At 31.0% G+C, this 27,303-nt stretch overlaps 6 protein-coding genes across 7 annotated transcripts; 4 read left to right on the top strand and 2 right to left on the bottom strand.

Moving 5' to 3' along the window:
• The first annotated feature begins 97 nt into the window (after positions 1–97).
• On the top strand, positions 98–4,221 carry LOC130903387 (uncharacterized). The gene is made up of 6 exons (XM_057815452.1): positions 98–462; positions 520–723; positions 1,737–1,856; positions 1,913–2,005; positions 2,628–2,664; positions 2,913–4,221. Exons 1-6 carry the CDS (start codon positions 271–273, stop codon positions 3,401–3,403), a joined length of 1,137 nt encoding a protein of 378 aa, XP_057671435.1. The 5' UTR covers positions 98–270; the 3' UTR covers positions 3,404–4,221.
• LOC130903389 (tetratricopeptide repeat protein 19 homolog, mitochondrial) lies at positions 4,109–7,323 on the top strand. The gene is made up of 2 exons (XM_057815454.1): positions 4,109–6,606; positions 7,135–7,323. The coding sequence occupies exons 1-2, from the start codon at positions 5,658–5,660 to the stop codon at positions 7,227–7,229; spliced, it is 1,044 nt and encodes a 347-aa protein (XP_057671437.1). The 5' UTR covers positions 4,109–5,657; the 3' UTR covers positions 7,230–7,323.
• A 117-nt stretch (positions 7,324–7,440) lies between these two features.
• LOC130903388 (protein catecholamines up) lies at positions 7,441–10,968 on the bottom strand. The gene is made up of 4 exons (XM_057815453.1): positions 10,302–10,968; positions 8,231–8,524; positions 8,034–8,171; positions 7,441–7,705 (listed from the first exon to the last, which is right to left on the bottom strand). Exons 1-4 carry the CDS (start codon positions 10,777–10,779, stop codon positions 7,488–7,490), a joined length of 1,128 nt encoding a protein of 375 aa, XP_057671436.1. The 5' UTR covers positions 10,780–10,968; the 3' UTR covers positions 7,441–7,487.
• A 550-nt stretch (positions 10,969–11,518) lies between these two features.
• On the top strand, positions 11,519–12,753 carry LOC130903393 (proteasome subunit alpha type-7-1). Its single transcript, XM_057815461.1, has 3 exons — positions 11,519–11,723; positions 11,796–12,183; positions 12,236–12,753. The coding sequence occupies exons 1-3, from the start codon at positions 11,622–11,624 to the stop codon at positions 12,493–12,495; spliced, it is 750 nt and encodes a 249-aa protein (XP_057671444.1). The 5' UTR covers positions 11,519–11,621; the 3' UTR covers positions 12,496–12,753.
• A 401-nt stretch (positions 12,754–13,154) lies between these two features.
• Positions 13,155–14,070, bottom strand: LOC130903396 (uncharacterized). Its single transcript, XM_057815464.1, has 3 exons — positions 13,985–14,070; positions 13,707–13,929; positions 13,155–13,634 (listed from the first exon to the last, which is right to left on the bottom strand). Exons 1-3 carry the CDS (start codon positions 13,992–13,994, stop codon positions 13,307–13,309), a joined length of 561 nt encoding a protein of 186 aa, XP_057671447.1. The 5' UTR covers positions 13,995–14,070; the 3' UTR covers positions 13,155–13,306.
• Positions 14,071–15,730: 1,660 nt separating this feature from the next.
• On the top strand, positions 15,731–25,406 carry LOC130903384 (cytochrome b5-related protein-like). 2 transcript variants are annotated; one of them, XM_057815449.1, is made up of 7 exons: positions 16,262–16,421; positions 16,478–16,602; positions 17,169–17,390; positions 19,882–20,273; positions 20,988–21,173; positions 22,655–22,876; positions 24,936–25,406. In XM_057815449.1, exons 2-7 carry the CDS (start codon positions 16,540–16,542, stop codon positions 25,255–25,257), a joined length of 1,407 nt encoding a protein of 468 aa, XP_057671432.1. In that variant the 5' UTR covers positions 16,262–16,421; positions 16,478–16,539; the 3' UTR covers positions 25,258–25,406. The 2 variants fall into 2 exon arrangements, with proteins under 2 accessions (XP_057671433.1, XP_057671432.1); XM_057815450.1 differs by having other exon boundaries at positions 15,731–16,602.
• Positions 25,407–27,303: the final 1,897 nt, after the last annotated feature.

Consider the following 27,303-nt stretch of genomic DNA (forward strand, 5'->3'; position numbering starts at 1 on the left):
GAAACTGACAAAAATCTCGCTCTATATTAGTATTTTCAATTGATAGGTGATTTATCTGATTCAGAATCGTAAGCTTTGGATATGTTCTGTGTTTGACAGTTGGTTTCTTAATGTCATTGACAAAAAATGTATCAAGTCTATTCATTGAGAAATGTATCATTTTTTGCTGCACAATGTAAACAGAAATACTATCTGATAATAGATACATTTAAATATACAGATATCCAAAAAAATTATACTTTGAAAGTCATTTGATTGAATCAAATAAAAATGTCCATGTTAACTCTAAATTCTTGTGGTGAAATACCATATAATAACACAATGTTCAATTTTTATATGGATCAAGAATTGGTTGATACCGAACTAATATTAGCTAATGGAAAAATAAAAACCCATTCCCTAATATTAGCTACTCAAAGCAAGAGGTTGTACGACATGTTGATATCACAAAATGGACAAAAGGTAACACTTTTTTGATTACATTAAATAAAAACGTTACGTTAATTATTTAATTCCTAGAAAACAGTTATGTTGACACAATATTCCAAGGAAACAATGCGAATTATTTTAGAGTATATGTATAGGGGCGTAGTAACGTATCCTACACAAAACGATGAAGATGTTAAGGAAGTAATAGATTTTCTAGGGGTTAGTTTTAAGACTGATTCCAAAGATAAATGTAAAGTTGAAAAAACTGAAGAGACAGATGATTCTATTATAGAAGTAAGTAAGAGTATCAAATTTTAATGTACGTACATAGTGTTATATTAATTCATTATGATATAACTCACTCAGGAGTTTTCAAGGGAAAGTTCCAATTCAAGTTTCTGTATCTTCTAATTGTTTTTCACATGTTTTATTTGTTTTTTTGATATTTATTTTTGTCGTTTAAATGAGTTTCTTTTGAAATATTTTAATTATTTATTATGAGTATATAAAATGATGATAAATATTAAGAAATACCAAGAAAAAGTTGAAAAATAAGTGAAAACAGTAAGAAAAGTCAAAACTTATTCTTATCATTATATGTTACTATGCATATTTATCACAAAAAAAATTGATATAGAAAAACCCAATTTCATATTTTTCTTTTGGAAGTTATTCAATATTTCAATTTCATAAAACATTTTGTTTTGAAATATAGCTGTTGTTAAGTGCCTTTTTTCTACTTATTAGCATTAAGCACACAGTTCTTTAAGCTAATGAGGTGGTTTTAGAGTAAGCTACTAAGGTGTGATGAGGTCTTCTCCAGTTCCAAGTTCTCTTTACATGTTTGTAGGTCTGCTGGCCAATTTCTTTGTAGTCTTCCGCCATCTTATGGTTCTATAAGTACCATGTTTTCATGGTTAGCCAATATTTCATGATGATGACTTTATGTAGGGTTAGGTTTGACAGTTACCATGGTGCATCAACTATGATGAGAAATATTTTGGACAGGCTTCTTTGTATAATTAAGGTCGATTTGTTAGCGTTTTTTAATGTTATGGTTTTTCCATCTGAGCTTTATGTCTAGGTGAATGTATTTTGTGTTAGTAGCTTGTGGTATAATTCTTGTACAATTAGATACACAGGTAAAGGTCATTCTGTACATAAAGTGAAAATATTCATCATCTTGAGATAATTCCTTCCATCATTATAACTTCATATTCTCTGCTGAAGTACATGTTGCTCTTAAGTTGAAAGCAAAACAAAACATTTTATTTAAATTTATACAGATAGATAAAATGTTTTATTAGGTAAAAAAACAAGAAACTTTGATAGAAATTTCTGATAATGAAACTGAAACGAACGATAACACAATTAAAAATATATCGAAATCACAAAACGTTAGTATTAACCAAGAGAAAAAAAATGAGGTTAGTATTATAATTTTATAAATAATTGAATTACTGTGAGGTATTATTTCTTCTAGAACACGAGTTTGGGGCCATTAGATGAGTCTTATGATTTTTTAACTAACAGTAGTGATACAAAAATTGAAGGTACACAAAAATCAAATGAATCTGTAAGTAAATCATTGATTAGACATGTGAGCTTGAAATTGTCTAGTTTATTTTATCTTTTATTATTTTTCAATATCATATTTCTTCTTCTTTCATGCGTCTTGTCCCGACGTTAACGATCACCACAGTCCTCTGCTAAGGAAAAAGTTTTCCAGCCCTTCTTAAGTCTGTCCAGTTTCGAATATTTGTGATGTTTTCTTCAAATTATACCGTGCTCCTCAATCTTGCTCTTGAGTATGAGCTAAAACAGACGTATTTATAGTACTGTATATCTTTAGCCTCAAAATAGGTTTCAGTCTCTGTCCTCTTAGGGTTTGAGAACAGGACAAAGTCGCCGGGAGTCAGATTTGGAGAATACGGTGGATGGGAGCAATTATAATTGTATTTGGTCTTAAAATAAGTTTCAATTTCTATTCAACGAGCTTCCTCTTGAAGTATTAGAACAGAAAAAAGTCGATGGAGAACAGATTTGTCGAAGTTGAATAATCCTTTTTTAAATATTCGTTTTTTATGTTTATGAATTTTCGAAAGTGTAAATTCGATTTTACGATTAAAACTGTGATATTTGAATTAGTACAGATAGAAACCAGTTGAAAAGTAGTGTTCATTTGTAACGTTTTTTAGGAGAAAAGTCCAGATTTTATGAAAACAAAAGAAAGAAGTAAGTAAAAATTTTCCGTTTATTTCCAATCCTCTTTGTTTTGCTTTTCTTATTATCCTGTGAAGCTTCTTCTGGGACTTCTCTTAAATACAAAGAACTTTTGTAATTTACATTTTTTTGATAACTCTTACAGGTTTTGAGAAAAGTATATGTTTGTCATCCTGTACATTAAATAATTGAATCGCGTGGTTTATAAAGCATGTTAGCACTTTTAGGTTAGTTTATTTATTTTTTTTTTTTCGTTTTAGAGAGGAAAAATGTGGTTAAAAACCCGTTTTCCGATTATGTAACTGTAAAGAAATCCGAGGAATCTGTAAATAATTCACAAAGCCAATTATCAAACCACCATAACGATCAAATTACATCAAAATCTCAGTCTGAAACCGAAGTTTCTAACAACAAAAGACATAAATGCGAAAAAGAACAATTGAACGGACAATCTGTATCGGAAAATCGTGAAAATAAGGATAAATCGGCGGAAAAACCGACGAGTACCGTACCAAATAAACAAGGGAAAGTCAAGTCTGATACTAATATATGGATTAACAAGAAAAAAAATCCAAATAATATTTCGAAAAAGTATTGCCTGATGTGCCAGAAGAATAAAATTAACATAAAATGTCACATAAGGATTTTCCATAAGAAATTGACGAGGCTTCCGAATCATATTTGCGATAAGTGTTCCAAAAGTTTCTTTTTCGAGGAATTTTTGAATTGTCACAAAGAAATTTGTAAATAACGAATTTTTTATATGTATATAGATACCTAATTATTATATTGAATGATTTATCGTTTTTATTTGGAAAACATACTATATATTTATAGAGGGTGTGACCGGATAGTAATGTGTCAAGTCCTAGTTTCAAAAATTTATTCACCCAAATGTTACAATTTCTTATTATTCTTTCCTGGAAGGATTCAACGACGATGTCCTTCAGCGACTTTTTCTTAACACTTTAAGGTTATCCACGGTATCCAAATGTCCTCCAGGTTATCAGATTGTTGTCCACGGTATCCAAAAATTATTCTATCAATTTCTTGAGCCTATAGAACAAAAAAATTGTCTGTCGTTGCTATGAGGCGGCCAATTAGTCATTAGTAAGTAAAACTAAAAAAACAAGCACATGGTCGAGGTGGATCTTCCAAATAATCCTTGATCTCTAACGTGACGCGGTTGTTCCTTCGACGTAGAATTTAGGTTTTTCTCCAGGTGGTAGAAAGCATCTTGTGCCACTTGATTCTACTAGCATTTCGAGAAGTAATCATCCCTAAAAGCCTCTTTAAACCCGGTAAAAGTTTTCTCCGGCGTTTTCTTGATTGTAATCAACGGAAATCTCTATTTAGCCTTTTAATGTACAGTCGCTTCGGAAAAAATGTGACACATTATTTTCCCTGTATGTTTCATAATTTATTTTTTTGGAAAAAAATCTACACTCAATTGTGAACTTTATATTTTTAGTCTTTTTTTCTTCATAATATACAAATTTTATTTTATAGCTACATATTTGAAGAACGTTTTTATTTATTTTTAATAAACTTTTTCATACATCAGAAAAATGTTATTTTTATTTACGTTTTTTTCCTCTATATATCTACAAATTATAGGAAAAGCTGGTTCTATATTTTCAATTTTTATACAGTAAGAAAAATTCATGCGAGATATCGAAGAAGAGTCAGGATTTTTCAAAGTTTCCTCGATAAATTTTGAATTACCTTGTGAATAATAGTTTAAAAACTTCAAATTAACAACAAACATATTTATTTAATTGTATATTTTCATGTTATTTTCAAACTAATAAAAAATTCCTGTATCAAAAATCAAAATTTAGATTTCGCAACTTTGCTTATTTATACCGCATAAAAACCTACACAGAGTACAGATGAATAGAATAGACTACAGGAGTGCTGATATCACACAAAAGTGTTAGCGCTGATCAGGGATCACTTTCCGAACAAAGTTTCAACACACTACCTCCCGAACGCTCCGCTGTCAGTTTACCTCTACACCAAGTTGCATCCCTGAGGAGTTATAAGGCTTCAAGGATGGGCAAAAAATTAATTTCTTTGCTTCAACTCAAAAATACAATATTCCTCTTGGAATACTGTCATTGATTGGTTAATGACGTTTGCGGTTTTTATACTTTTCGTTATTTTGACATAGAAATATCTTATTAGTAATAAACTTTAGTGCAAAATTCGTGTGTTAACTGTTCTAGGATCTATTATACAACTAAATAAATAATCATGGAAGATTTAACTCTTAATAAAAATCAAAAGTTCTTGTAGATCATGTTTTAAGTTTAAAATTTTCGGAAATGGATATCAGCTGATTTTGACAATAAACTATCATTGCGCTACTCGGTTCGCGCTCGGTTATATAAATTTTTGAGCACTCTCGGAAGAGAGTTTCCATATTTGTTTTGATGTTTCAATGTTTATCTTTACTTATATGTATGTATTGTTTTTGTATATATAAAATAAACTGTCTTATTAGTAATGCATAACAAACTGATTAAGTATAATACCACATCAGGAATTGATATCTAATTTTGTTACATTCTCCGTTGCTATACAGCAAACAAGTAGTTACAAAGTAAATTTGTATACTTTCATAGTTACTGTTCTGACCTTGACAAATTATTTTTCGTTGGGCGTTTACTGTTTGGCAACTACCACAATCAATCTGTAGAAACTGTGATCACGTGATACAAATCGCTCTCTGCTCTGTTTGTTTCGCGAACAACTTTTGTGGAATAATCTTTGATTATTACCTACATAGTCCTTAAAGTCGAGACCTTCCTAATATTGAAGAACGAATTTTATATTTTTATAATACGCATATTTTACAAAGAAATTGAAAATAAAAAGATAATTCACCAAAACAATTTTTATAAAATCTCAACGTTTTCTACCATATTTACATCTTGACAATTCCGACAAATTGACAGATGTTTGTATCTTTTTTTGAAGTTTACTAAAATTAAAGTTCAACTATGAATAGACTGTCGAGACTTTTCAGTTTAAACAAGTTTATTAAATTGAATAAATTCAGAACAAGCACAGTTAATAATTCAAGTTTCAATGCGTGCCGAAAATTATATACAAATCCGCAATACGTACATAACCTAAGAAATTCAAACTTCAATAGTAAAATTCTATTAGCGTTAAATATATTAACATGGTTGGGGTTTACCAAAGATGATGAAAATAAGGAATCAGAATTAATAATGACTTTAAAGAGAGCCGTGTTGTGTATGCAGAGAGAACAATATGAAAAAGCTGAACAGATGTTACATTTAGCTTTACGAATAGCTCAACAGCAGCAGAACCAACAAGGTATAGTCTACTGCTACGATTTGATGGCGAATTTGGCATTTGATCAAAACGATTTAGTCAAAGCGAATAAATTATTCAAATCTGTTTTACAAATTCTACTCGCAAATGGAATGCCTGATGATGATATTAAAGTGATCCACATCAGTTTAAAACTAGCTAGGATTTGTCAATTAGCGGCCGAATTAAAAGAAGCCGAAATCGGTTATACATGGTGCTTACAACAAATTGATAAGAAAAGAAGTGATAATATCGATGCAAGTATTCTTTATGGTGTAATAAACGATTGGTATGCCCAATTTTTATTAGATAAAGGTGAAGTAAATAAAGCATTAGAACGATTACAGGAGGCTTATAGAATATGTAGCGAATTGATTGGGAAGAATACTCAACAGGCAGTATTATTATTGAATGATTTAGGGACGACAAGTTTTAGAGCTGAAGATATGGTAAACGCAGAGAAATATTTAAAAGAAGCTGTCAATATAGGGAGCACTCTAGATGATAAGTCACATTTAGGGGTTGTTCAGGCGAATTTAGGTTTGATTTTGTTGGAAAAGGGAGTAATAGATTTAGCTGAAAAGAATTGTAAGGAAGCATGGCACTTAGGTAAGTGTTATTACTAAAGGTAACACAAATAAAAGACAAAATTCTTTATTTTATCGTGTGCTTAATTATTAAGCATATTAAAGATTTTTGATGATGTTATTTAACATTTTTGGGAAGATTTAAATAATGAAATTTCACACTATCTTCTCATAATTTTCAATTATGCAAATGTTTTTTTTTCGCACTCTATTCCCAAAAACGTAATTTTCAAGCATTGAAAATTTTTTTTGTTCATGTTCATGTATATTTAGGCACAGTTTAGTGTGTGTGTGTTTTTTTTAATTTGGGTACATTATAAATATCAAATACAGGGTGAATATTCACCCACAACATTATGCAGCTTGTCCTTCTTTGTCAAGCCGCCATTTTCTAAAAAAGCGAATTAAATTGTTGGTGAAACCGCAAGTAAATTGTGACATCTTGATAAATGGATTCTACTACTTCGAGAACGCTGAACTAATGTGTTTTTGTTGTGATTTCAAACCGGGCAGTATAGTTCGATTTTTTTTTAATTATTAAATTTTTTAGGAAGAAAACACGAAAACGAAGAATCCATACACCAAGCGAGTTATTGTTTAGATCAAATAAAAATGAATCTTGAAGAAAGACTAAAATCCAAATGATTTTTTTAAAAAAATATTTTGCTAGTTACATGTGGATATTAATTTATTTTTTATAAAATTGGATAGAAAATTAAAAAAAATATATATAAGGGAACTTCGTATATTAATTTATACCTCATGTCCCCCCATCGTGTCTTTCAATATTTAAGTGGTTCGTATCCGTCTCGAAGGACCAAAGTTGTGGTACTAAAAAGGGGCGTTTTTCAACAAGAATTTTTAAAAATATTTATTAATATTTTTATAAAAAAATTAGGGAATTCATTCGAATTCAGCAATAATAACCATCATCCCTACTCCCAACAACATGGCAGCTACTTGGAGAAGTGTCTGAACAACGCTAGGTTTTTCTTCATCCAACAACTCTGGAATAACAGATACCAAAGCTATGTAAATGAACCCTCCAGCGGTAAAAGGTAATATCCATGAAGCTGCCATTGCACCAGAGCTGTTTTGAGCCAGAAGAGATAAAGCAGTACCTGAAAAATGGCATATTCAGGAACAGAAGTATCAAAAATAATAGTTTTTGTTCTCGTATTCCTTAATTGAAGAAAATTTAAAATTAAGGGGTATTCTGATAACTGTAACATATACACACAGACAACAGTTTACTATAGTTCCGAATACACTGTTAGAACATTACCACGACATATTGAAAAGCATTTAATTTTGTCTCGGTAGATTTTAAAATGAAATTATCAACTTTTTTTTAATAAATAGTACCAAATATTTGGATGATCCGTATTCTGTGATCGAATTCACAAAATACTGAGAGACAATTACATTTTGAAATAAAAAAATAAATACCTGCAACAGCGCCAAGTGCTGTGGTTAGCTGTAACAACATGGCATTCTTCCTTGAAACTCCAGATTGAAGTAAAATAGCAAAATCTCCTATTTCATGTGGTACTTCATGTAATAAAATAGTAATAGTAGTTACAATACCTTAAATTCATTAAATATGATTTATAAGAATAGAAAAGGAATATTTAATAATTAATTACCGATGGTATTTCCAGCTAAATATGACGATCCGATAGCTAAGCCATCTGTAAAATTATGACTAAAATCTGCAGCTAAATTGAGATATCCTGCAACTTTAATTTCATTCTGAGGTAATTCTTTTGTTTTTTTGTTTTCCTTATTATTAAATTTCTTATCGCCATCTTTTTTATTTGTGATTTTTTCAGTAGTAGGTACTGGGGCGGTATGAGAATGTCCGTGACCGGTACCTTTTAGGATTCTTACTGATTTTTCAACTACCAAAAACACCACTATACCAGCCAACACCCATAAACCTATAATTAAAATAATTATCGCTAAAATGTCGAAAACTAATAACTTCAACTGGCAAAGGGTCCAACTGGAGTTTATTTCGACATCAAAGGAGCCTATCGAATGTTAAATAATAGTAGAAATTAAAGGTACTATGTTTCCCTTTTCAGTGAAAGCCCTTTTCACAAATTTTCAAAATGTTAACCTCAAAAATATTGAAGGTATATTTAAATGCTAGTGATAGATATTTAATTTAGTAGTACTGACAATATCAGCTGATCAAACATATAATCAATGTTAGAACAATGGCTGAATTGTTTTGTTACTTGTAAATTCTTGAAAAAAATTTTAAAAACGGGTATTATATGATGAAAGTAAGACAACACACAACTAATTTCCAACTGAATATTCTTCACGAATGTACAATTATATAATTACGAGGGTTGCTACCTAAGTTTGGAGATATGGCAACAATGATGTGATTATGTCAAATCTGACATTGCCATCATACTGTTTGATATTTTCAATGGTGAACATATTCAGAACGTGTTGTAAAACTAGTGTTATTTGAGTTGTTTACAAATACGAATTCAATCGTGGTCGCACTTAGCTATATTATGAATTTAGTGAAGATCGTCCAAAGTCGACATTATTTTCTTCATAACTTGCTTAGTTTTAATGCTGGGAACTTTTTAAAAAAATAAAAATAAAGGTTTTTTGAACGACATAAAGAAAGTCTCTATAAATTTTTTATGAAAAATGCATTGGTTTTCGGTTTTTGTACGTAGAAACTTTCCATTTTGGAGTTTGAAACTACCCATCAACTTTTAACAAGCAATCATTCCGTTTGTATTGGGTCTGCATAAATCGTAAATACACGATTTTTTTTTGTTTTTTTAACTACAATTTTGGTTTCTACAGGTTTTTCCGTTAAGTGCATATTTTTCTACTTATTCGCGAATAACAATCTAAAAACGTGGTTTTTTGCCCATTAACCGACAATTTCACTCGCGAAAAGTCGGAAAGAATTGACTTTCATAATAAAATTTATAGAACAAAAGTTGCTTAGATTTAGTCAATTTATCGATTTAGGTACTTATTTTCATTGATGAAAAATTTTTGCCCCCGAGAAAGGATAAGTAGAACCTAATTCCAAATTTTCATACAAATTAGTGCTGTATGGGATAAATACACAGTTTTTTTACAGTCATTGATTGGACTACTAATTGATTTTGGTTTTTGTTATGATATTAACATAGTACAAAATAGTGTTATTGCAAAATCTAAGGTAGTTACAACAAAATTCCCTTTATAATTATGTTTTTAAAAAAATCCTGATAATTACTTGAACAAATATATGCAAATATTAGCATAAACTTCAAGTGCAATTAATTTTCAAAAAATATAATTTAATGCACATTAATCTCCTATTTATTATACAAATATGATAAAAAAATGTCTATAAACACAAATACTAATGAATATGATAAGGTAAAGTATATTTACCAAGAGTAGGTACATAAAAATAATGTACTCAATTTTTTTGAAAATGATTCTAAAAATTCATCAATAGAAACCTCATACATATGAAAAAATAAAGTTAAATATATTTGTCTTCATTAGAATGAAAATCTGGCATCAACTTCATATATTATAAAGGCAAAGAATAAACAATTAAATGTGATTATTTGGCTCACAAAACTTCAAGAATTTTAAATCAAAAATACATAGGTTCCTGATGTAAATAAAATTTGAAAAAAATATTGAATAATTCAAAGAACAAATTAGATCAACACTTACCTACAGACATGTCATGAGAATGTTCATGTCCTGGTTCATGACTATGACTGTGGCTATGGGAATCTTCTTCAATTGCCATATTAGCATGAGGAATTAAATGGAGGAATGCATCTCCTAATAACCCCCCCGAGGCAAAAGCTAGTAAAATTTTAAGTAGAGGTTGGCTACTTTCTGTATTATCTAGAGGAACGAAAAATAGAATGAAAAATGGAGCTGCACTTATAAGTAAAGTAGATCCCATTGCGTAAAGCCAAAGATCTGGAGTACTAAGTTGGTTTTTAGATTTTGATGATTCTTGATGATGTGGTTCTTCATGATGATGAGTTTCTTGAAATTTTTCATTGGCAGCTTTGGAATACTTAAATGATGGGGGTTCGTCATGGGAATGTCCATGGTGATCTTCGTGAGAATGTATATGAGAAAAACATACATCTATACTCAATAAAATAATAACTAATGATATTTTACTTAGAAACATCGTTACTACAAAATGATTAGTTAAACTTATATAGTTACAGATTTGTATGTTTATTATTGGAGTGTATGGGTTTTAATCAACACATTTTTCTTATTAGATAAGTAAAAAAGATTAGGTTAATTTCACATTTACAGATGCACTTGTCGAATCTCTTGATGACACTGTACTGTTTTCTAAAAATTTCAATTTGACAGGTGACGTTCATCCAGTAAAACATAAAAAATAAAAATTCTCTATAAAATACTTAATATGTCCAGATTTAGCGGATTTCTTAAATGAGATAATACTCATAGAAATTTCTCATATACTTGTGACAATTTTAGTGTCGTTTAGAAAACTTTATCCGAATTGATGTTTTCTGAGAGCTATTGGAATATAATATCATCATCACTGTTTAATTCTGATGTAATTACAATACGCTTGAAAAATAGAATCCTTATAGTATCATTTACTATCTCAAAGACTAAAAATGATCATAAATAGTTCGCTAGCTCTTCTGCTAATAATAAAAGTTAAGTTTGATCTACAATATGAAAAAAAAATAAGGATATTAGCTATTATAACAATAATCGATGTCGTTTTTGAAACAGATCGATCATATGCGTTATGTAAGGGTTCTTCTTCGTACTACATCATTTTTCCTGATAAGGTATTAAAATAATGACGTCGTTACTAGTGGCCAGAGTATTTATATATGTTCAAGAATATGTGCTTTGAAATTATTAATGTCATTTTAGACATTGTCTATTGGTAGTCCTGATTGTTGATGATAAAGCGAAAATTTTAAGGTTGTGTATTTTTGAATATCAGCTTTTCTAACATTTTCAATAAAAAATAAAGATATGTCTTCAAGATACGATAGAGCTATAACTGTATTTTCTCCAGACGGACATCTTCTACAAGTAGAGTATGCACAAGAAGCCGTACGGAAAGGATCAACCGCCGTAAGTTAAATCATAACCCCAAAATAAATTTTACATTATCATCTCTCAAAACTTTAATAAATACTACTTTAGGTTGGAGTACGAGGTGCTAACGCTGTTGTACTCGGAGTGGAGAAAAAATCAGTTGCAAAACTTCAAGAAGAACGTACGGTTAGGAAAATATGTCTTTTAGACGATCATGTTGTAATGGCCTTTGCTGGTTTAACTGCCGATGCTAGAATATTAATAAATCGTGCTCAAATCGAATGCCAGAGCCACAAATTAACCGTAGAAGATCCAGTTACATTAGAGTACATTACTAGATATATAGCTTCACTTAAACAAAAATACACTCAAAGTAATGGTAGAAGACCTTTCGGTATTTCTTGTTTAATTGGAGGATTTGATTATGATGGTAAACCCCATCTGTATCAAACAGAACCATCCGGTATATATTATGAGTGGAAAGCCAATGCTACAGGTAAGTTAGTTTTCTTAAAGTTACATAGTTTTTTGTTATTATAAATTTAAAGGACGATCTGCAAAGACTGTAAGGGAATTTCTCGAGAAATTTTATACACCTGAAGAGGTAGCTACAGAAAAGGGCACAGTTAAATTGGCGATTAGAGCATTATTAGAAGTTGTACAATCGGGACAGAAAAATCTTGAAATTGCAGTGATGCGGCACGGTGAACCCATAGTGATGTTAGATGGGGATACAATTGCAAAATACGTAACGGAAATCGAGAAAGAAAAAGAGGAAGAGGCCGAAAAGAAAAAAGCAAAGAAGTAAATTCACTTAATTTAAGGATAATTTTCAAATAAATTTTTTTAAAATAAGTTTGTAAGTTATAATTTTCATTATTATAATTTATGTTTGATATTTGAAGGTAAACTAAAGTAAAAAAAATCGAGCTTTGTTTACATTTTCTTTTGAAACCCAATATTTAGGTGTACAGGGTGATCAACTTATTAAAAAGTCAGCTACATCTATTATTATAGGAAATAACAAAAAAACAATAGTGATGAATATACAGAGTTTTCATAACAATTTTTAATCTCCTTACTTCCCTGTTCCCACATTGACATTATTGATACAGGGTAATTTGAAAAGTTATAAACAGTTAACAATTAAAATCTTGAATTCCATACCCTGTATAATTTGAAAAAGTGTATAAAAGCAATTTTCTATGTTAATTTGGTAGTAATAAACAGGTTGTTCAATATGAAAATTACCAATCGATTTGGATTTTTTGATGTACTTGTTATTTTTGGATACACATGTTATGAAATAGTGTCAGAGGGCCAAGATACTAGATTTTGTACAACATATCAATAGTTTAAGAGTTTTTGAGAAAAGGCGCGTATTTTTGAGTTTGTAAAAAGAGTATTATCATTACTTTAAAACCGTAAATGTATCAGATGCATAATGTGACAAAAAACAAAAAAAAATGATCAAAAAATTGATTCCTTCAATACAAATATGATTTATAATTGAAGTAGACCTGGAGAAATAGAAAAAAAATATATACAAGTACTCAATATATGTAAAAAAATTGAACAGGAAAGAATTAAACCTTCAATTAACATATGAGGGATTTTGATTAATTAAATGCTACGGAATTCTCCATAATTGATTTAAGTTGTACTGAAGTAGAGGTGATAATGGTAGTGTGCTTTTTACAATTACTCCATTCTTCCTCCAGTTGTTTTTCAATCAATCTGTTCATAACCAAATTTTGTTCTAATTGTTCGATATAATTACAAGTTTCTTCTCTTGAAGGTTCCATGACAATATCTCTCGCTATCATTTCATAATTTATTTTACGATTCTTAATGTTTTCAACATCCGAAAGAAGAGTTTTACTTGATTCTATCGTTTTCGTTATATCTTTGATGTTTTTTTCCATTTCGTTTATATATTTTTGATACCTGCAACAATATACAATATGCAAAACAAGTTTTTGTTAATATATAATTTATGTCAACTTTTAAATATCCTACCTTGAAAATTCTTCTTGATAATTCTTTTGCACGAGTAGAGATTTGCGTTTCGAATATTCAAGAAGCGAAAGCTGGTAACATATTTCGTTATACATTAACTGATTCTCTTCACTAGAATTATAGTTTGTTATCAACCATTTACAAACCATTCTTTGAATTTTATTTACACGACTTTCGTCTCCTAATTCTCCGTCGAATATTAATTTTCTTTTAATACATACGTCTACAAATATGTTCTTAATAAATTAGAATCGTATATTTTTGAAATTGCATGTTACCGTCATTCATCTGGAGTTATTTTTCCTAATAATGAAGTAGAAGTATGTTCGCATAAAGTTTTTAAAACTTTGTTGACTAATGAATGATCGTATCCAGTAATACCAACAGCTTTGTTCGCGGGTTGGTTCTGGATCAATTTTTGAAACTTTGTTCACTAATGAATTATCGTATCCAGTGGTACCAACAGATTTGTTCGTGGGTTTTTTAATGACAGTTCTGTGTCCGTCTTATAGGCAACACAAATTACAATATACATATGATGAATACTCGAAATGTATATATTTGGTATATAGACGATTCGAAGCTAGCACGAGGAAGTGAATTGAACAATTATGAACCAGACATATTTTAGAGACAGAAGATGAAGAGTCATGCACATAATATCTGTTTAGGTATGAGTGTAGAGCGAATGAAAAGCGGTAAAGACCTAACCAAACTTTTATTTTTTTGTAAACTTGAAGATTACATTTTTATGAAAGTAGAGGTAGGAGAAGGAGAAAATTATAATTTAGATGAACAAACATTTAAATTTTATTCTTTCTATCTAGTCAGGTCGGTTTTTCGAATCGTTATAAAATAAAATTTCTTGTTTTCTTTAGAAAAGTTGACAACAAATTGGTTTTTATAGTAAATAAACAAATATTTATTATTATTATTATTTCCCCGAACAATTCAGGTGATGTATAAATTTAAATGTACTTCGTTTTTTTCTAATTGATTTTCTGATAATGTTCGTATTATTATTTCAATCGAGTTTCTTATAAGTTAGTAACAATTGACATAGTTTGAATATCAATTTATCACTGAAGGTCACGAAAACAATCAAACGTCTATTTCATTTTTAAAAGGTCATTGATGGCCATGTTCGAACAATTTAGTCTCAAACGATATACAAATTAAATTGAAAATAATTACAAACTCTTTATTTTTATCAATTTTCCTTCGAGGAAATAATTTTTTTACAAAAATTTATTGCTAGATAAAAAAACTCTTCCCTATATGGTCGAAAAATGGCGATTTACCCATTTTATAATTGCAAATGCGACAAATTCACGTTTACGCACGCAAAATTTCCATAAAATAAAATAAAAAATTTGGAATATTTCAACTGAATTGAGGTTGATGTGTCAGACAGTGAAGTTACAGTTCTTTTGAAGAGAATATGACGTCGGAAATAACATCAGACATTGAAGAAAGACCCACCCAGTTTCAAAAACAGTATGAAGTAGAAAATAACACCAGAAATTAAAGGAAGACTCCCCCAGTTTCAAAAGGAATATACAGTCGGAAATTACTACACTAGAGACTGATGAAACACCTCCAGTTTCAAAAACAATATTAAGTAGAAAATAACATCAGAAATCGAAGAATTACCCCCCAGTTTCAAAAGAAGTATACAGTCGGAAATTACAACACCAGACACTGAAGAAAGATCTCCAGTTTTATGTTCGCGTTTATTTGTCTGTAGTAATAAAACATAGAATGTGCCTAACTTAACCTCAACATGCCTATAAAATGTGGTCTTCATTAAGTATTTCAAGAACAACAAAACTAAAGATTGTTTCAGACTAATGTAGAATGTTTTGTGCTGTATGAGGTAGAAATTTAATCCAGAAAATTTAATAATTGACGTATTTGAAAGATTAGAAAAGATACATAACGATTACGAAGGAAAAATGAAGATTGATAAGTCATACACTACAGAAACCAGCAACAAACAAAATCATATAGGCGCTAAATTGTAATACAACGGACAAAATGAAAAGACGCAAACTTGTACAAACAAGGCGAAGAACTATCAAGAAAGGACTGCAATGAATAAATTTTATGCGAAAGCTTCAGAATTAGCCAAAAACGTGAAATGGAAAGCCCACGTCAACAAAATTGTCCGATAGAGAACTAATTGTTCGTTGTTCGCCGTTCTCTCGATTCTAGAGCAATGTGAAACTTGTGAGCAATCAACAAAGTTAGTCTGAAGTTGGTACTAGTTCACACCAGAGTTCGTGGTAATAAACAAGCTGAACAGCTGAAGATGAAGAGCAGGACGGTTCCTTTCATAGGATTTCCTATAAGTCATCCATCAATGATCATAAAAATTTGGAAAAATGAGAAAAATCGGAAACATTGTGAACAGTTTTTCATTAAAACGATTTGGGAGGTTGAAATGTGTGAATCTCGTTAATATATATAACAAACTATTAAATAACTTTAGATATTACATTCAAGTTTCCATTTTAGCGGACATCCTGTATCTATTGTGTTGACTTGAAGAGATATGTTTATTAATTATTGTAGTGGGGCATCGAGAGTAGCTACTCGAATTGATAAAAACGAATAATCTAATCAATTCCACTTGTAATTAACAATTTCATTATACGGTAAAGAAAATATACGAAACTGAATTAATTATCTGCTCCAACATTAACTTACTGTCCGGTAGGTATACAAACACCGTTTAAACATTCATCAGTTGTTTAGATGTTTTGCATTAGGTATCTTGTTAGTGGGTTCACGTGTATCTTGTATGTTGACAGAAAAGTGAAAATAGTGTAAAATGGAAATAGTGAAAGGGGCTGCGACATTTACTAAGACTGCTATCGCTACAAGCACCTCTTGGGTAATTAACTGTTTTCTAACAATTTTTTTTTCAACTATAGTTATTAATCATTGTTTATAAACATAGTTAAAACCGTGATATATTTTATGATGCGCGATCAAAATCTTAATTTATTAAAACAGTGTTGAAAACTATCGAATCAAAGTATTTCCTGCCCAAAATTAGACCTATAACTGCAAGGTTTTTCCTATAGTTTCCTTTATTCATTAATGGTAACCCTATTATCTATGATAATCTTCGTTATCATCACAGTCATCATTTTTGGGTAATTCATCTTCAACTAGTAGGAATCCTGGATCAAAACTGATCTAGAATATCTTTATTAGTCATTTTTCTTGAATTCTTTTTCTTTTGGAGGACTTTTCTAACTTGTAATGATATATTGGAAGTCTTCTTAAAGCTACTCCGAATATTCTTGTTCAATCTGATAACTTTTTCCACAAACGTAGCAGTTTCTCTACATCTTTCTGTAACTTTTTAACATGTCCTTATCCCTAAGATGTTGAAAAATTCTGCTGATCCTTCGAACAAATGTGCAATTAGACGATTATCAATTTCCCTTGTAGTTGCCGTCATCACCAGAATATAAGCCGAAGTCATCTTTGGGTATAGTACCACCCAAAACGAGATATAAACTAGATGGGTTAATTACCCCTGACCAATGGTTGGAAAGTCGAAAAAATACCGATGGAGCAGAAGGTTTATGGAGAATACACGATAAATTATATGATTTTACAAGTTTCATCGGACAACATCCTGGAGGAAAAGACTGGCTGATATTAACAAAAGTAAGGTGGTGCATTTTCTAACATATATGGAGAAGGTTTAGTTAAATTTTGATATAAGTTATAATGAATCAGAAGAATGATTCAAAAACGAAAATTTTAAAAAATTACGAGACAGTAAAAATACATTTGGACTGAGTTGTATCAGTCGGCATGATTAAAACAGATCTAGGAATACTTCTCAACGTATAATACAAGCATTTGGTAGTTTTACCCGGGAGTTTTGAACATCGGTGATGTGATTTTGATGTGCTTTATCCGAATTTCAACTTTGTCACTTCGATATATTGGAAATTTGGCGTCTAAAAGCAGTTTTATGACAATATCTCCTTTCTGTCTCAATTCACGATAAAAACTAAATGAATGAAACTCATTATCGATAAGATAGCAGCCTGGCGACTCAGAGATATGCCTCTATTATGTATGTGCACTATATTTTCCTATTTGGCTGAAGCACCCTTCTCCGTTGAGGCAATTTCATTCTCCATTCAAGTTAATACATATTTGCATGAGTTTGAACCAACTGTCGATGCATTTTCCCATTCCAATTGAGCTAACTTCAAAACACGTGATTAGAACTATCAACCGCTTCTTCAGGTGTAGAAAAAAGTTGAACTCATAATCTATTTTAGATCTGCGGGAATCAGAAGAAATCATTGGGCGATTGACCCGATGTTTCGACTGTAACCGCATTGTCGTAGCGGAGAATGGTTCCTCTTCTGCAATTGGTTACCCTGATTCTGGTGTATCATTCAAAATTAAACGTTCTACGTTGTTCCAAAGGAATGTTGGTGACATGTCCAGTTATTCCAAGAAACTACTTGGTTCGTCTTGAAAGACCCATACAGTCGATTGTTGTTTAGTATACCTCAATTTCACGGTATATCACATGACAATCTTGTAATATCATTCAGAAAGCTTGAGGATGCAGAAAAACGGTTCAAACATATGATAAAATCGAGAACGTACAAGATTGAGATGAAACTTATAATCTTATTCCGGATGTGGATGGAATCGGACTGTTATGTTTCGATTTGTACTATAGACAATGAATTCGCCTGGTACATCAGGAACAGTGAAGCGAAAGAGAATGTCCTGAACGTCAGGATACAAAATTGTATGTGAATTAAGGCCTTTTCGGCATACCAAAATACAAAATAAACCCGCCGCTTACTCTACATTAATTTGGTATGGAAATGAAATTTTTGTCCAAAATATGTGTTAAAACACATTTTGCAATACTCGTACACCAAAATTATTTATATAAGTTGTGGGTAATTGTCTCTAGTTTTATTTTGTATATAACCGTTGATCGTAAAATAAATCAGAAATGAGATGTGGTCAAAACGCTGCTACCGGCGAAAATACGAGGTGGTACAGTTAAAATTCGGAAAGAACACATTGAAATCTATGACCAATTTTCAAAACTGCCGGAAAACTTACCTCGAACTAAATGATTGTATTGATATACGAGATAATATTTCATTAATTTGCTTTCTAGGTTTTTCATCATCAAACTTTTGCTAGTTCTAATAATTTAAGTCCCGAACAAAGTATTTCTTGAATTATCATTACCAGTTGTTAGTTTTTTTCTATTTATAAACCGCCAAAACATTAGAATATTGTAAATTATTACGATTATAATCTAACATTATAATTATAACTATAATAGGAAACCATATTTTTCGCCATTAATTATTGAATATTAAATTTATGATTTCATTGAATATTTAACAGTAAACAACAGAATTAATATTTCCATTTGGTTTTGACGTAACTTTTAGTTGCTTGGAGTAAATAAAAAAAATATTCAGAGGTCGATAAATACGTACAAAAGCTTGTTTTTTTTTTCGTTCCAATGGTTCAAAGTGCTTCTATATAATCATCTACAAGGTCAATACAATATTTTAATTGATACTTGCTATCTGTTTTAAAAATATTTCAAAGTGTAAAGTATAAACTTGACACCATGACGTGCAGGGCCGAACTTATCGCCCTAGTAATCTAACGCGCGCATGTACTCGACCCTGCACGTATTTTCGACCGAGGTATAAAGAAAAATCGATAAGAATCGTGATGCTTGTGAGAAATAATGATTATAGATGGAGAATTAACAATGTTTGAACTTTTACCTTATCGTATTCTATGGTTAAAACTCAACGTAAAGCGATAGGGATGACGTCACAACCAGCCGCCATATTGTCTCAAGTGGCAAATATACCGTAACTTAAATTAACATTATGATTTTTTTCGTGTTTTATTTCTGTTTAACTTTGACCAAAGATATTCAATTCCAACAAACAAACTTTCGAAATAATTAGTTCTCTATACACAAATGAAATAAAGTCTTTGTTTGTTCACCACGACAATATGGCCGACGTCTCAAATGACGTTACTCGAAATGATAGAAGTTTCATTAGGTTCTTAACAAATTAAGATATGTTTAAATTGTGGGGATGAAATGAATAAATAAATAATAATTGTTTTATTTTAGGGTACAGATATATCAGAAATTTTCGAGTCTCATCACATATCCGATTTACCCGAACAAATGATAAGAAAATATTTCGTTAAAGAAGCAATAACGAAAAGAAACGTCCCGTTTACGTTCGACGAAGACGGATTCTATCGAACTCTCAAAAGAGAAGTCAGAAAATCCTTAAATGATATACCAAAAAATACCTACTGCATATCTGATTTATATTCAGACGGATTATTATTTTTATTATTCCTATTTTCGACGTTAGCCGTGAAATGGTGGAGTTTTACGTTAGCTACAGCCGCTGGGGTAGCTTTAGGTCTATTAACTATAGCTGCCCATAATTACGTACATCGGAAGGATAATCTGAGGATGTTTTATCTTCAATTTTCTCTACTGCAAATAAGGTTGGTTAATCATATCATTGCTTTGAGCTTTTATGAAATTTTGATGTCATATATTCTCCTTCTGTCCACCCCTTTTGTAAAAGAAGATTTTGGAGCCTTTTAATCATTATTGTAATCAGATTTTCCTCTGCACTTGATTACTATATATTTCCAAGTCTTTTGAAGATCTCTTGAATTGCAAAATATTGGATTGGATGGAAGCTGTACGTCGTGGCGATTGAAGATTTCTGGTATCAGAATATCAGAGAAAACACTATTCAGATACTCAGGATATAGAAACAAGAGGGACGAGATGATTTAGTAGGACAACTCAGTGGATTCCAGAACATGGTTTAAAACGGAAAATGAGTCTAGGACATTTGAGTATGACTCCAAAGCCTGTAAACAAAGTTAACATTGGGTAAACCTTCGTGGACAACGTTCAATAAAGTCGCGCGATTGAAAACAATGTTTTCTCCAATATCTTCGGTATTGTTTATTGTGAATATGGTTTGAACTCATCAGGACCAAACACCGGGTCATTATTTTCATTTTTCAAGATGAAATCACGTTTGGAAGAAGATCAACGAAGCTTTAAAGTGGTTTCAAATGAAGTAACTTCAAAGTATTACAATGGACACTTTAAATTGTCGAATTTTTAGCGTATTTTATTGTCTTTTTAACCTGAAGATATATTTATAGAAATAATCTGAATAACAGCAACTTTAATTTCAGAGAATGGCGTATAACTCATTGTTTGAGTCATCATCCTTTTACCAACACAATAATAGATTTAGAGATAATGATGGTGGAGCCGTTTCTTCAATTTCTTCCTTACAAGAAAATCTTCGGCGGGTATTTTTCACTGGTGGTGTACCCGTTCACCTTAACTCTAAGTTTTCCAGGGTTATTTATGAAAAGGTAATGACAATCATTACACATTGTTTCCCGTTTGATGTTCGAGACCTTAATTATGAAAACGGTAACACTTTCCATTTACTCTGAAATCTTTCCTTCATGTTACAAATTTCTTATATTCTTGAAGACAATCGATCAGATAAGAGTTTAAATAATCATATTAAAGCTCATGTTGTAACCAAGACCCTGTATAAAAGATAGTAAATGTGGGACTACAGTTTTCTGCTTGAAACTCGGTTTCATTTTTTAAACAAAACATTCGTTATTCACCAGTAGTCCATTGGATATTCCAGATTCTTATTTTTCTTTACGTTGGACAAAGAATTTCTATGCGATAAATTTAAAATATTCACCGTTTGTACAGAGTGGGTCATAAATTCTTGCATTTTTGAAATGGCCATGAATTTAGAAAACACAATGTATTCAAACAAAAAAATTATCTTCAAAGTAGCCGCCTGGCGTACCCGAAACCTGACTCTGAGATTTTTTAGAATTTTTCGATACATAACCGCCAGGTATATTACCCATTTCTTAACGAATGTTTTTTTTAAATCATGTAGGCTCGGCTTTCAAGGAAAACTAATTAAAGAAAATCAGCTAGAGATGGAAAACCACCATCAATTTGTTGAATACATCTTCACATTTTCGATAAAGTACGAATCGATTAAATATTGCAGCACGAACCATTACTATTGGGGAATGAGTTCTTTGGGACTTTAATTTAGAGTTTTCTCTGCTCTAAAATCTGAAAAAAACTACGTATCAGCAGCTGAAGCTGATAAATTTGAAATTAATAGAAAAATTGGAAAGAATCTCACAACTTTTCCAAATTTTGCACCCTAAACATTCGCGGGGATAGTATAATCGAATAAAATATTAAAACAAATATTTGGATCTTTAAAAAATCGGTTATTATCTCTTTTTTTTTATCTTAGGCTAGTAATCTTACAGTGAATTTTTATTTCAACGATTTACACGCGATATTTCTGTCTATGATTCAAATAAGGTCACTAAAAAATAACTTTTTGTACTACTGTCAAAATAATTCACATGAAATATTACTTTTCAGTAAATGAAGTCAATTTTTAAATAATTAATCATCATGAAACAATTTATTGGAATAAAAAGTTTATAATAAAACTTGAACCATAAATTCCCGAAGATATTCCATGTTGTTGTTAATATATCTTGAAGAGTCGATTCCAAAAGTTTATCAGATATTTTAATTTGTTTGGAAGAAGATAAAGAATTCTATATTTCATCAGAAATCTCAATTTTGTTATTAAGACGATGTAAATTCACATTTACAGTTGTACAAAAAATGTTGTTTGTATTTCGTGTATAAATTTGGTATTTTCGTATTTTTCTTTTTTACTTATTGAACTAATGCAGTTACTAAAACTAGTATTACAATAAATACACTAAAACAAAATTTTTCTACCAATAAAAAAAGAGAAAGTTCAAAAAGCATTTAATATTTTTAGGTTGATGAGTTCTCCAAGCTGTAATTATAAAAATATTGATATTAAGGACACTTCTGGACTCATCTTACCTATATTTATGTTCATAACTGGAAAACAAACAATATTTTACACAGTTTTAATGTGGTGCTTCATTCTATTGGTTGGTTCTTATATTTTTACTTTAATTGGATTAAGCGCAGCCCATCATCATCCTGATGTTTTCCACGACGGAGATACTCCAAGGTAGAAAACAAATTCTCTATAATCATAAGCAAATCTTTTAAGGTCATTAGTTTAATTTAGTCATACAACCAACTCAAAAAACGCCGGGAAAATATTCAAGGTTTCAAAAGAAAAACTAATTGTGTCAAATCAGTCTTCATTAGAATTTTCAAAATACGGACCTGTTTCATTATTCTAACAAAGTGTATATTTTTATAAAGTAAAAGAAATGAAAAGACTATCGCTAGATTTATAAAATCGCAGCGAAAACGATGGTTGGGAAACGTAAAACGGATGAAAAATAATATTGAAGTTAAAAAAATAGCATAATGGAAACCCTTAGGAAACCGGCTCCAAGGAGGACCAAAAAGTCAATGGGAAAGTCAAGTAACAAGTGATCTGAACAAAATAGGATTCCGTGGTGGTGGAGTAATACCCAGGACAGAAAAAAATGCAATATACCTTTGTGTATCCAATTTCCAATCGAATTATCAGCTTCTTCGATGCTTATTTCACTACAAAAAAATTATGAAACTTCTTTAAATTCTTCATTTTGAAGGTTTCTAAGCAATTTCACTATTTTCTTCATCAGTTTTTGTTGTAACAATTTTCCTCGGAAAACTTTTTTGGATTTTTCCTCATTGTGTGCTTTTGATCTTCCTTAATCATTTTACTGGTGAATATTTTCGATTTTTGAACTTTCCGCTCACGTGTTATCATCAACTATAAGGGATTAGAAGAAGCTGATAATTCATATTTAAGGAAATTCTTCGAAACCCTATTCTAAATCGTTTCTTAATGGTTACGATCTAGCGTAGTGTTTCAAAGTTATTTCAGGCTATAAATCCGCGGAAATCCTACTCGAAATAGTGTCGTATTGAAGAAGTATTTGATACGTTTAATTGGTATCTGGTATTTTCCAAATGCTAGAAGAAACCTGCTTCTTATTTTGATCAAATCATCTAAATAAAATGACGTAACTGTTACTTGTTAAATAAGTCCAGATATTTCTTTTAAAGGTTCTATTTGAAATATTCTCTGAATTCATCTTTCGTTTTGAATCAATCCGCTTTGAATTTCTTTTGTTCACTATTCTAACCTGTCACAGCTTATAATTAACTTCCCTCATTCTTCCCTCACTACCCTGTTCTACTACTTACTATTTACCAAGATTTATCACCAGTTCCTCAACGCTACATTTTCTATCGGTCCCAACGTGCTTTAGGTCGACTTCTTGGCTTCGTTATATAACTACATTATTTTCTTTTATCCAGTTTTTGATCCCGTGATTCCTTAACCTTTTTAGATATCCTCTATCGATCTGGACCGGTTCCAATATCTTACTTAGAATCTTTATAAAGCCGATATACCTCTACCATAGTCCATTTGCCGCTCTTATTATCTCCATTGTCACATTCACCTCCAACCACATTCAGTCTTCTCCATCAACCGTACTTCAAACTTCTCTAGGCTTCTTCAAACCTTTGCTAGAAGTGCCAGGTCATCAGCATATCCTTCTGTTTCAAGATAAAGTCTTTACCATCTCTTTTTCATCTCTTACTCCATCTTATGTGATGGATTGAGAAAGCGTCTCCCTGCTTAACATCTCTTACTATTTGAATAACCTTTGTTAGCCCATCCTCCGTCGAAATTTTGGCCTCTAAGTTATTCACCGTCATTTTTACCAAATTAATAAGGTTTGATGCTATTAAAAGCCTTTTAGAAGAAGAGTTTGGGGTATCCCTTTTTGAAAATTGGAATGATCAGTCTCATATTCCATTCTGGTGGTGATGAATCATTTGAATATCATCATACTTCAAGGTATTTTTCGTATAATGGTGTCTCTTCATTGGAATCATTATCGTTCCGTGTTGTTTTCTGGATCAGTTTGATCAGTTTTGTCCCCCGTACTACGACGACTTTATTGGTGTTATCCAAGATAACTCAGTAAACATCGGGGTAATATTTATACAAAATAAACGGTGGACCAAAAGTTTTCTGTAATCGCGTTTTGTGAAAAAATACTGATAGTTTAAGAAGATAGATATTTGTTGTGTTTCTGATCGGTTTTATTTTGTAGAACCTCGGAGGAATACGATTGGGGTATTAGTCAATTAGACGCGGTAATGGAAAGGAAAGATATAACAGGTTCTGATTTCTTGGTGTTAACCACTTTTGGTGATCACTGTTTACATCATATGTTCCCAACATTAGACCATTCCACTCTCAAATACTTGTATCCAACATTGGAAAAAGTGATGCGACAATTCGATTTGAACTTGAGGTTAATATCGCAAATAGATGCCGCCATCGGGGCGGTACAACAAATGATCAAAGTCGAACCGAATCAATCGCCACCGGATTTAAAAAAAAATGAAATGTTTCCACGTTGTCAGACATAAAATTTTTAATGTAATTATTCGTAAATTGAAGATTTATTTTGAAACGAAATTTGTATATATCGATCTTTACCGTGTGATGAATTATTTTCAAAATGTATTTAATAGATCAAATTCAATCGAAAGGGAAATAAATTTTTTTATAATAGCGAGGAACGTGTTTTTTTTTTCATCTCGCTAGCGTCCAAAACCACTCCAACTCCAACCACACCCGAAGACAACTTGGATATCGTAGGAGAAGAAATAACTGGACCAATATTAATCCTGGATGAAGAACCGGGTTAATAACTTCAAGAGAAACTGCTAAAAATCATTGCAGGAGGTTTCCAGGGTGGTTAGGATTTGGAAATTGTCAATCCTGGATACTCTTCTTAATTTTTTTTGCTACTAGCGGGTGTTGTCGTTGAAGCATACCATATCCCAGGTTTTTATCAGTACCAAGAGCTTGTTATCTGTTTTCTAGTAGTTCATTTGGTATGCTACCTTTTTTTACGGGCCTGGAACCGGTAACAGTACCGCTAGGTTTTCTCAATCCAGCTAGAATAACTGCAGGTAGTCAACTACGAAAGAGGCGGAGTGAGTATCGTTGCTGGACTCTTCAAACAAAACTATGTGGAACATCAGTTAAGTCGTCGGTGCGATAATTAGAATGAAAAAACGAAAAATGTTGATGGTCATTTTCAGGATAGATTACTAAGAAACATTCTGGGAAAGGCATAGATAAAGCTTATATATATTTCAGTTAAATGTGCCTCGACAGCGCTGGTCATTGCCACACAAATCCGTTCCAAAGATACATAAGTTAAATGACGAGAAACTCCAGGAATTTCTATCAGACAATTGAGGTTAATCCTCAGATCAAACTGCTGGTAGAATATTGTCTGTAGTCAGAGAAGATGTGTTTAATAGGCAAAGAAACGTGAGAACTTTGGTAGTCAGGTCGATTTTCTGAATCACAGCTTCACTCCTACTCAAAAAGTTAAAAAAACTAACGTAATTTGAGAAATTGTTGTTTTGTTAACATAATTAAAAACTTGAACATGTTAGAAAACATTGAAAAATAATGTAATTCAGAATGAAAATCAACTGTTTTTACTTTTTTAAATACCAATTTACTCAAGCAATTAACAGATCACAGAAATTTTATTAAAAAGCTTACTAAATCGCCCGATTTAACTCCCCGGATTTTTTTAATGAAGCTGTAATATGCTAATCAGTAACTATTACGTTTTTTGGTAATTATACACTTTCGCGGTCACCTGGTTTTTTGGTTAGGTTAGGTTAGGTTAGGTTAGGTTAGGTTAAGTTAGGTTAGGTAAGGTTAGGTTAGGTTGGCTCTAAAAAATCGAAAAATGGATGGATTTTAATGATCTTGGTCTCAAAATGTTCCATTTTACGGCGGATTATATAGAATATAGAATATAGTACGAAACTATTCACGAAAATTGATTGTTTTTCATCGATTTCATTTTAAGCTATAAAAACTGAAAAAATCATTCTTTTTGGATTTTTTTTTCAAAAATTGTTTATTAATTCATGTAGAATACAAAAAAATATAAGAACTTTATCTGATAATGAGATAATTTTTTGTAAAGGATTATTTTGCAAAACCGTTTTTTTTACGATTTAAAACAGTAAAACTATGAGAAATTTTCATTCCGGCTATTTCTACTAATTTTTTTTATAAATCCGCCGTAAAATGGATCATTTTGAGACCAAGATCATTAAAAGCCATCCATTTTTCGATTTTCTAGAGCCAAAAAACCAGGTGACCCTGAAAGTGTATAATTACCCGTTTTTTTTTAAATAATTTTCCTATTACGTTCTTTACTTATTGTTGCTCAGAAATTAATTTTTATCAACCTCCCACTTTATTCGAGGAATTTAATAAAATCTCAGCATCGATTCTAAAACGTCCTCGTACTACTTCAAGAAACACGGAGACCGAGGACACAAAAAGACCGATAAGTTAAGTTAGGTTATTAAAAAATATTTTAAAAACGTAAAAAAAGAACAAAAAACAACATACCAGTAAAATAAAAGACACAA

Source organism: Diorhabda carinulata, chromosome 2, assembly GCF_026250575.1.
Source record: "Diorhabda carinulata isolate Delta chromosome 2, icDioCari1.1, whole genome shotgun sequence".
Classification (NCBI taxonomy): Eukaryota; Metazoa; Arthropoda; class Insecta; order Coleoptera; family Chrysomelidae; genus Diorhabda; species Diorhabda carinulata.

What these genes read in the sequence shown, in the direction of transcription:
- LOC130903388 (XM_057815453.1), bottom strand. Translation starts at nt 10,779, where the DNA reads ATGTTTCTAAGTAAAATATCATTAGTTATTATTTTATTGAGTATAGAT. An exon ending in TTCTCATGACATGTCTGTAG is followed by an intron (nt 8,525 to 10,301) that starts GTAAGTGTTGAT and finishes TTTTAATTATAG; the next exon opens with GTTTATGGGTGTTGGCTGGT. An exon ending in AGCACTTGGCGCTGTTGCAG is followed by an intron (nt 7,706 to 8,033) that starts GTATTTATTTTT and finishes GCCATTTTTCAG; the next exon opens with GTACTGCTTTATCTCTTCTG.
- LOC130903389 (XM_057815454.1), top strand. Translation starts at nt 5,658, where the DNA reads ATGAATAGACTGTCGAGACTTTTCAGTTTAAACAAGTTTATTAAATTG. An exon ending in TAAGGAAGCATGGCACTTAG is followed by an intron (nt 6,607 to 7,134) that starts GTAAGTGTTATT and finishes TAAATTTTTTAG; the next exon opens with GAAGAAAACACGAAAACGAA.
- LOC130903393 (XM_057815461.1), top strand. Translation starts at nt 11,622, where the DNA reads ATGTCTTCAAGATACGATAGAGCTATAACTGTATTTTCTCCAGACGGA. An exon ending in TACGGAAAGGATCAACCGCC is followed by an intron (nt 11,724 to 11,795) that starts GTAAGTTAAATC and finishes ATACTACTTTAG; the next exon opens with GTTGGAGTACGAGGTGCTAA. An exon ending in GTGGAAAGCCAATGCTACAG is followed by an intron (nt 12,184 to 12,235) that starts GTAAGTTAGTTT and finishes ATAAATTTAAAG; the next exon opens with GACGATCTGCAAAGACTGTA.
- LOC130903387 (XM_057815452.1), top strand. Translation starts at nt 271, where the DNA reads ATGTCCATGTTAACTCTAAATTCTTGTGGTGAAATACCATATAATAAC. An exon ending in TATCACAAAATGGACAAAAG is followed by an intron (nt 463 to 519) that starts GTAACACTTTTT and finishes TTTAATTCCTAG; the next exon opens with AAAACAGTTATGTTGACACA. An exon ending in CAGATGATTCTATTATAGAA is followed by an intron (nt 724 to 1,736) that starts GTAAGTAAGAGT and finishes ATGTTTTATTAG; the next exon opens with GTAAAAAAACAAGAAACTTT.
- LOC130903384 (XM_057815450.1), top strand. Translation starts at nt 16,540, where the DNA reads ATGGAAATAGTGAAAGGGGCTGCGACATTTACTAAGACTGCTATCGCT. An exon ending in CCAGGGTTATTTATGAAAAG is followed by an intron (nt 21,174 to 22,654) that starts GTAATGACAATC and finishes TAATATTTTTAG; the next exon opens with GTTGATGAGTTCTCCAAGCT. An exon ending in CACGACGGAGATACTCCAAG is followed by an intron (nt 22,877 to 24,935) that starts GTAGAAAACAAA and finishes TTTATTTTGTAG; the next exon opens with AACCTCGGAGGAATACGATT.
- LOC130903396 (XM_057815464.1), bottom strand. An exon ending in TATCAAGAAGAATTTTCAAG is followed by an intron (nt 13,635 to 13,706) that starts GTAGGATATTTA and finishes ATATTGTTGCAG; the next exon opens with GTATCAAAAATATATAAACG.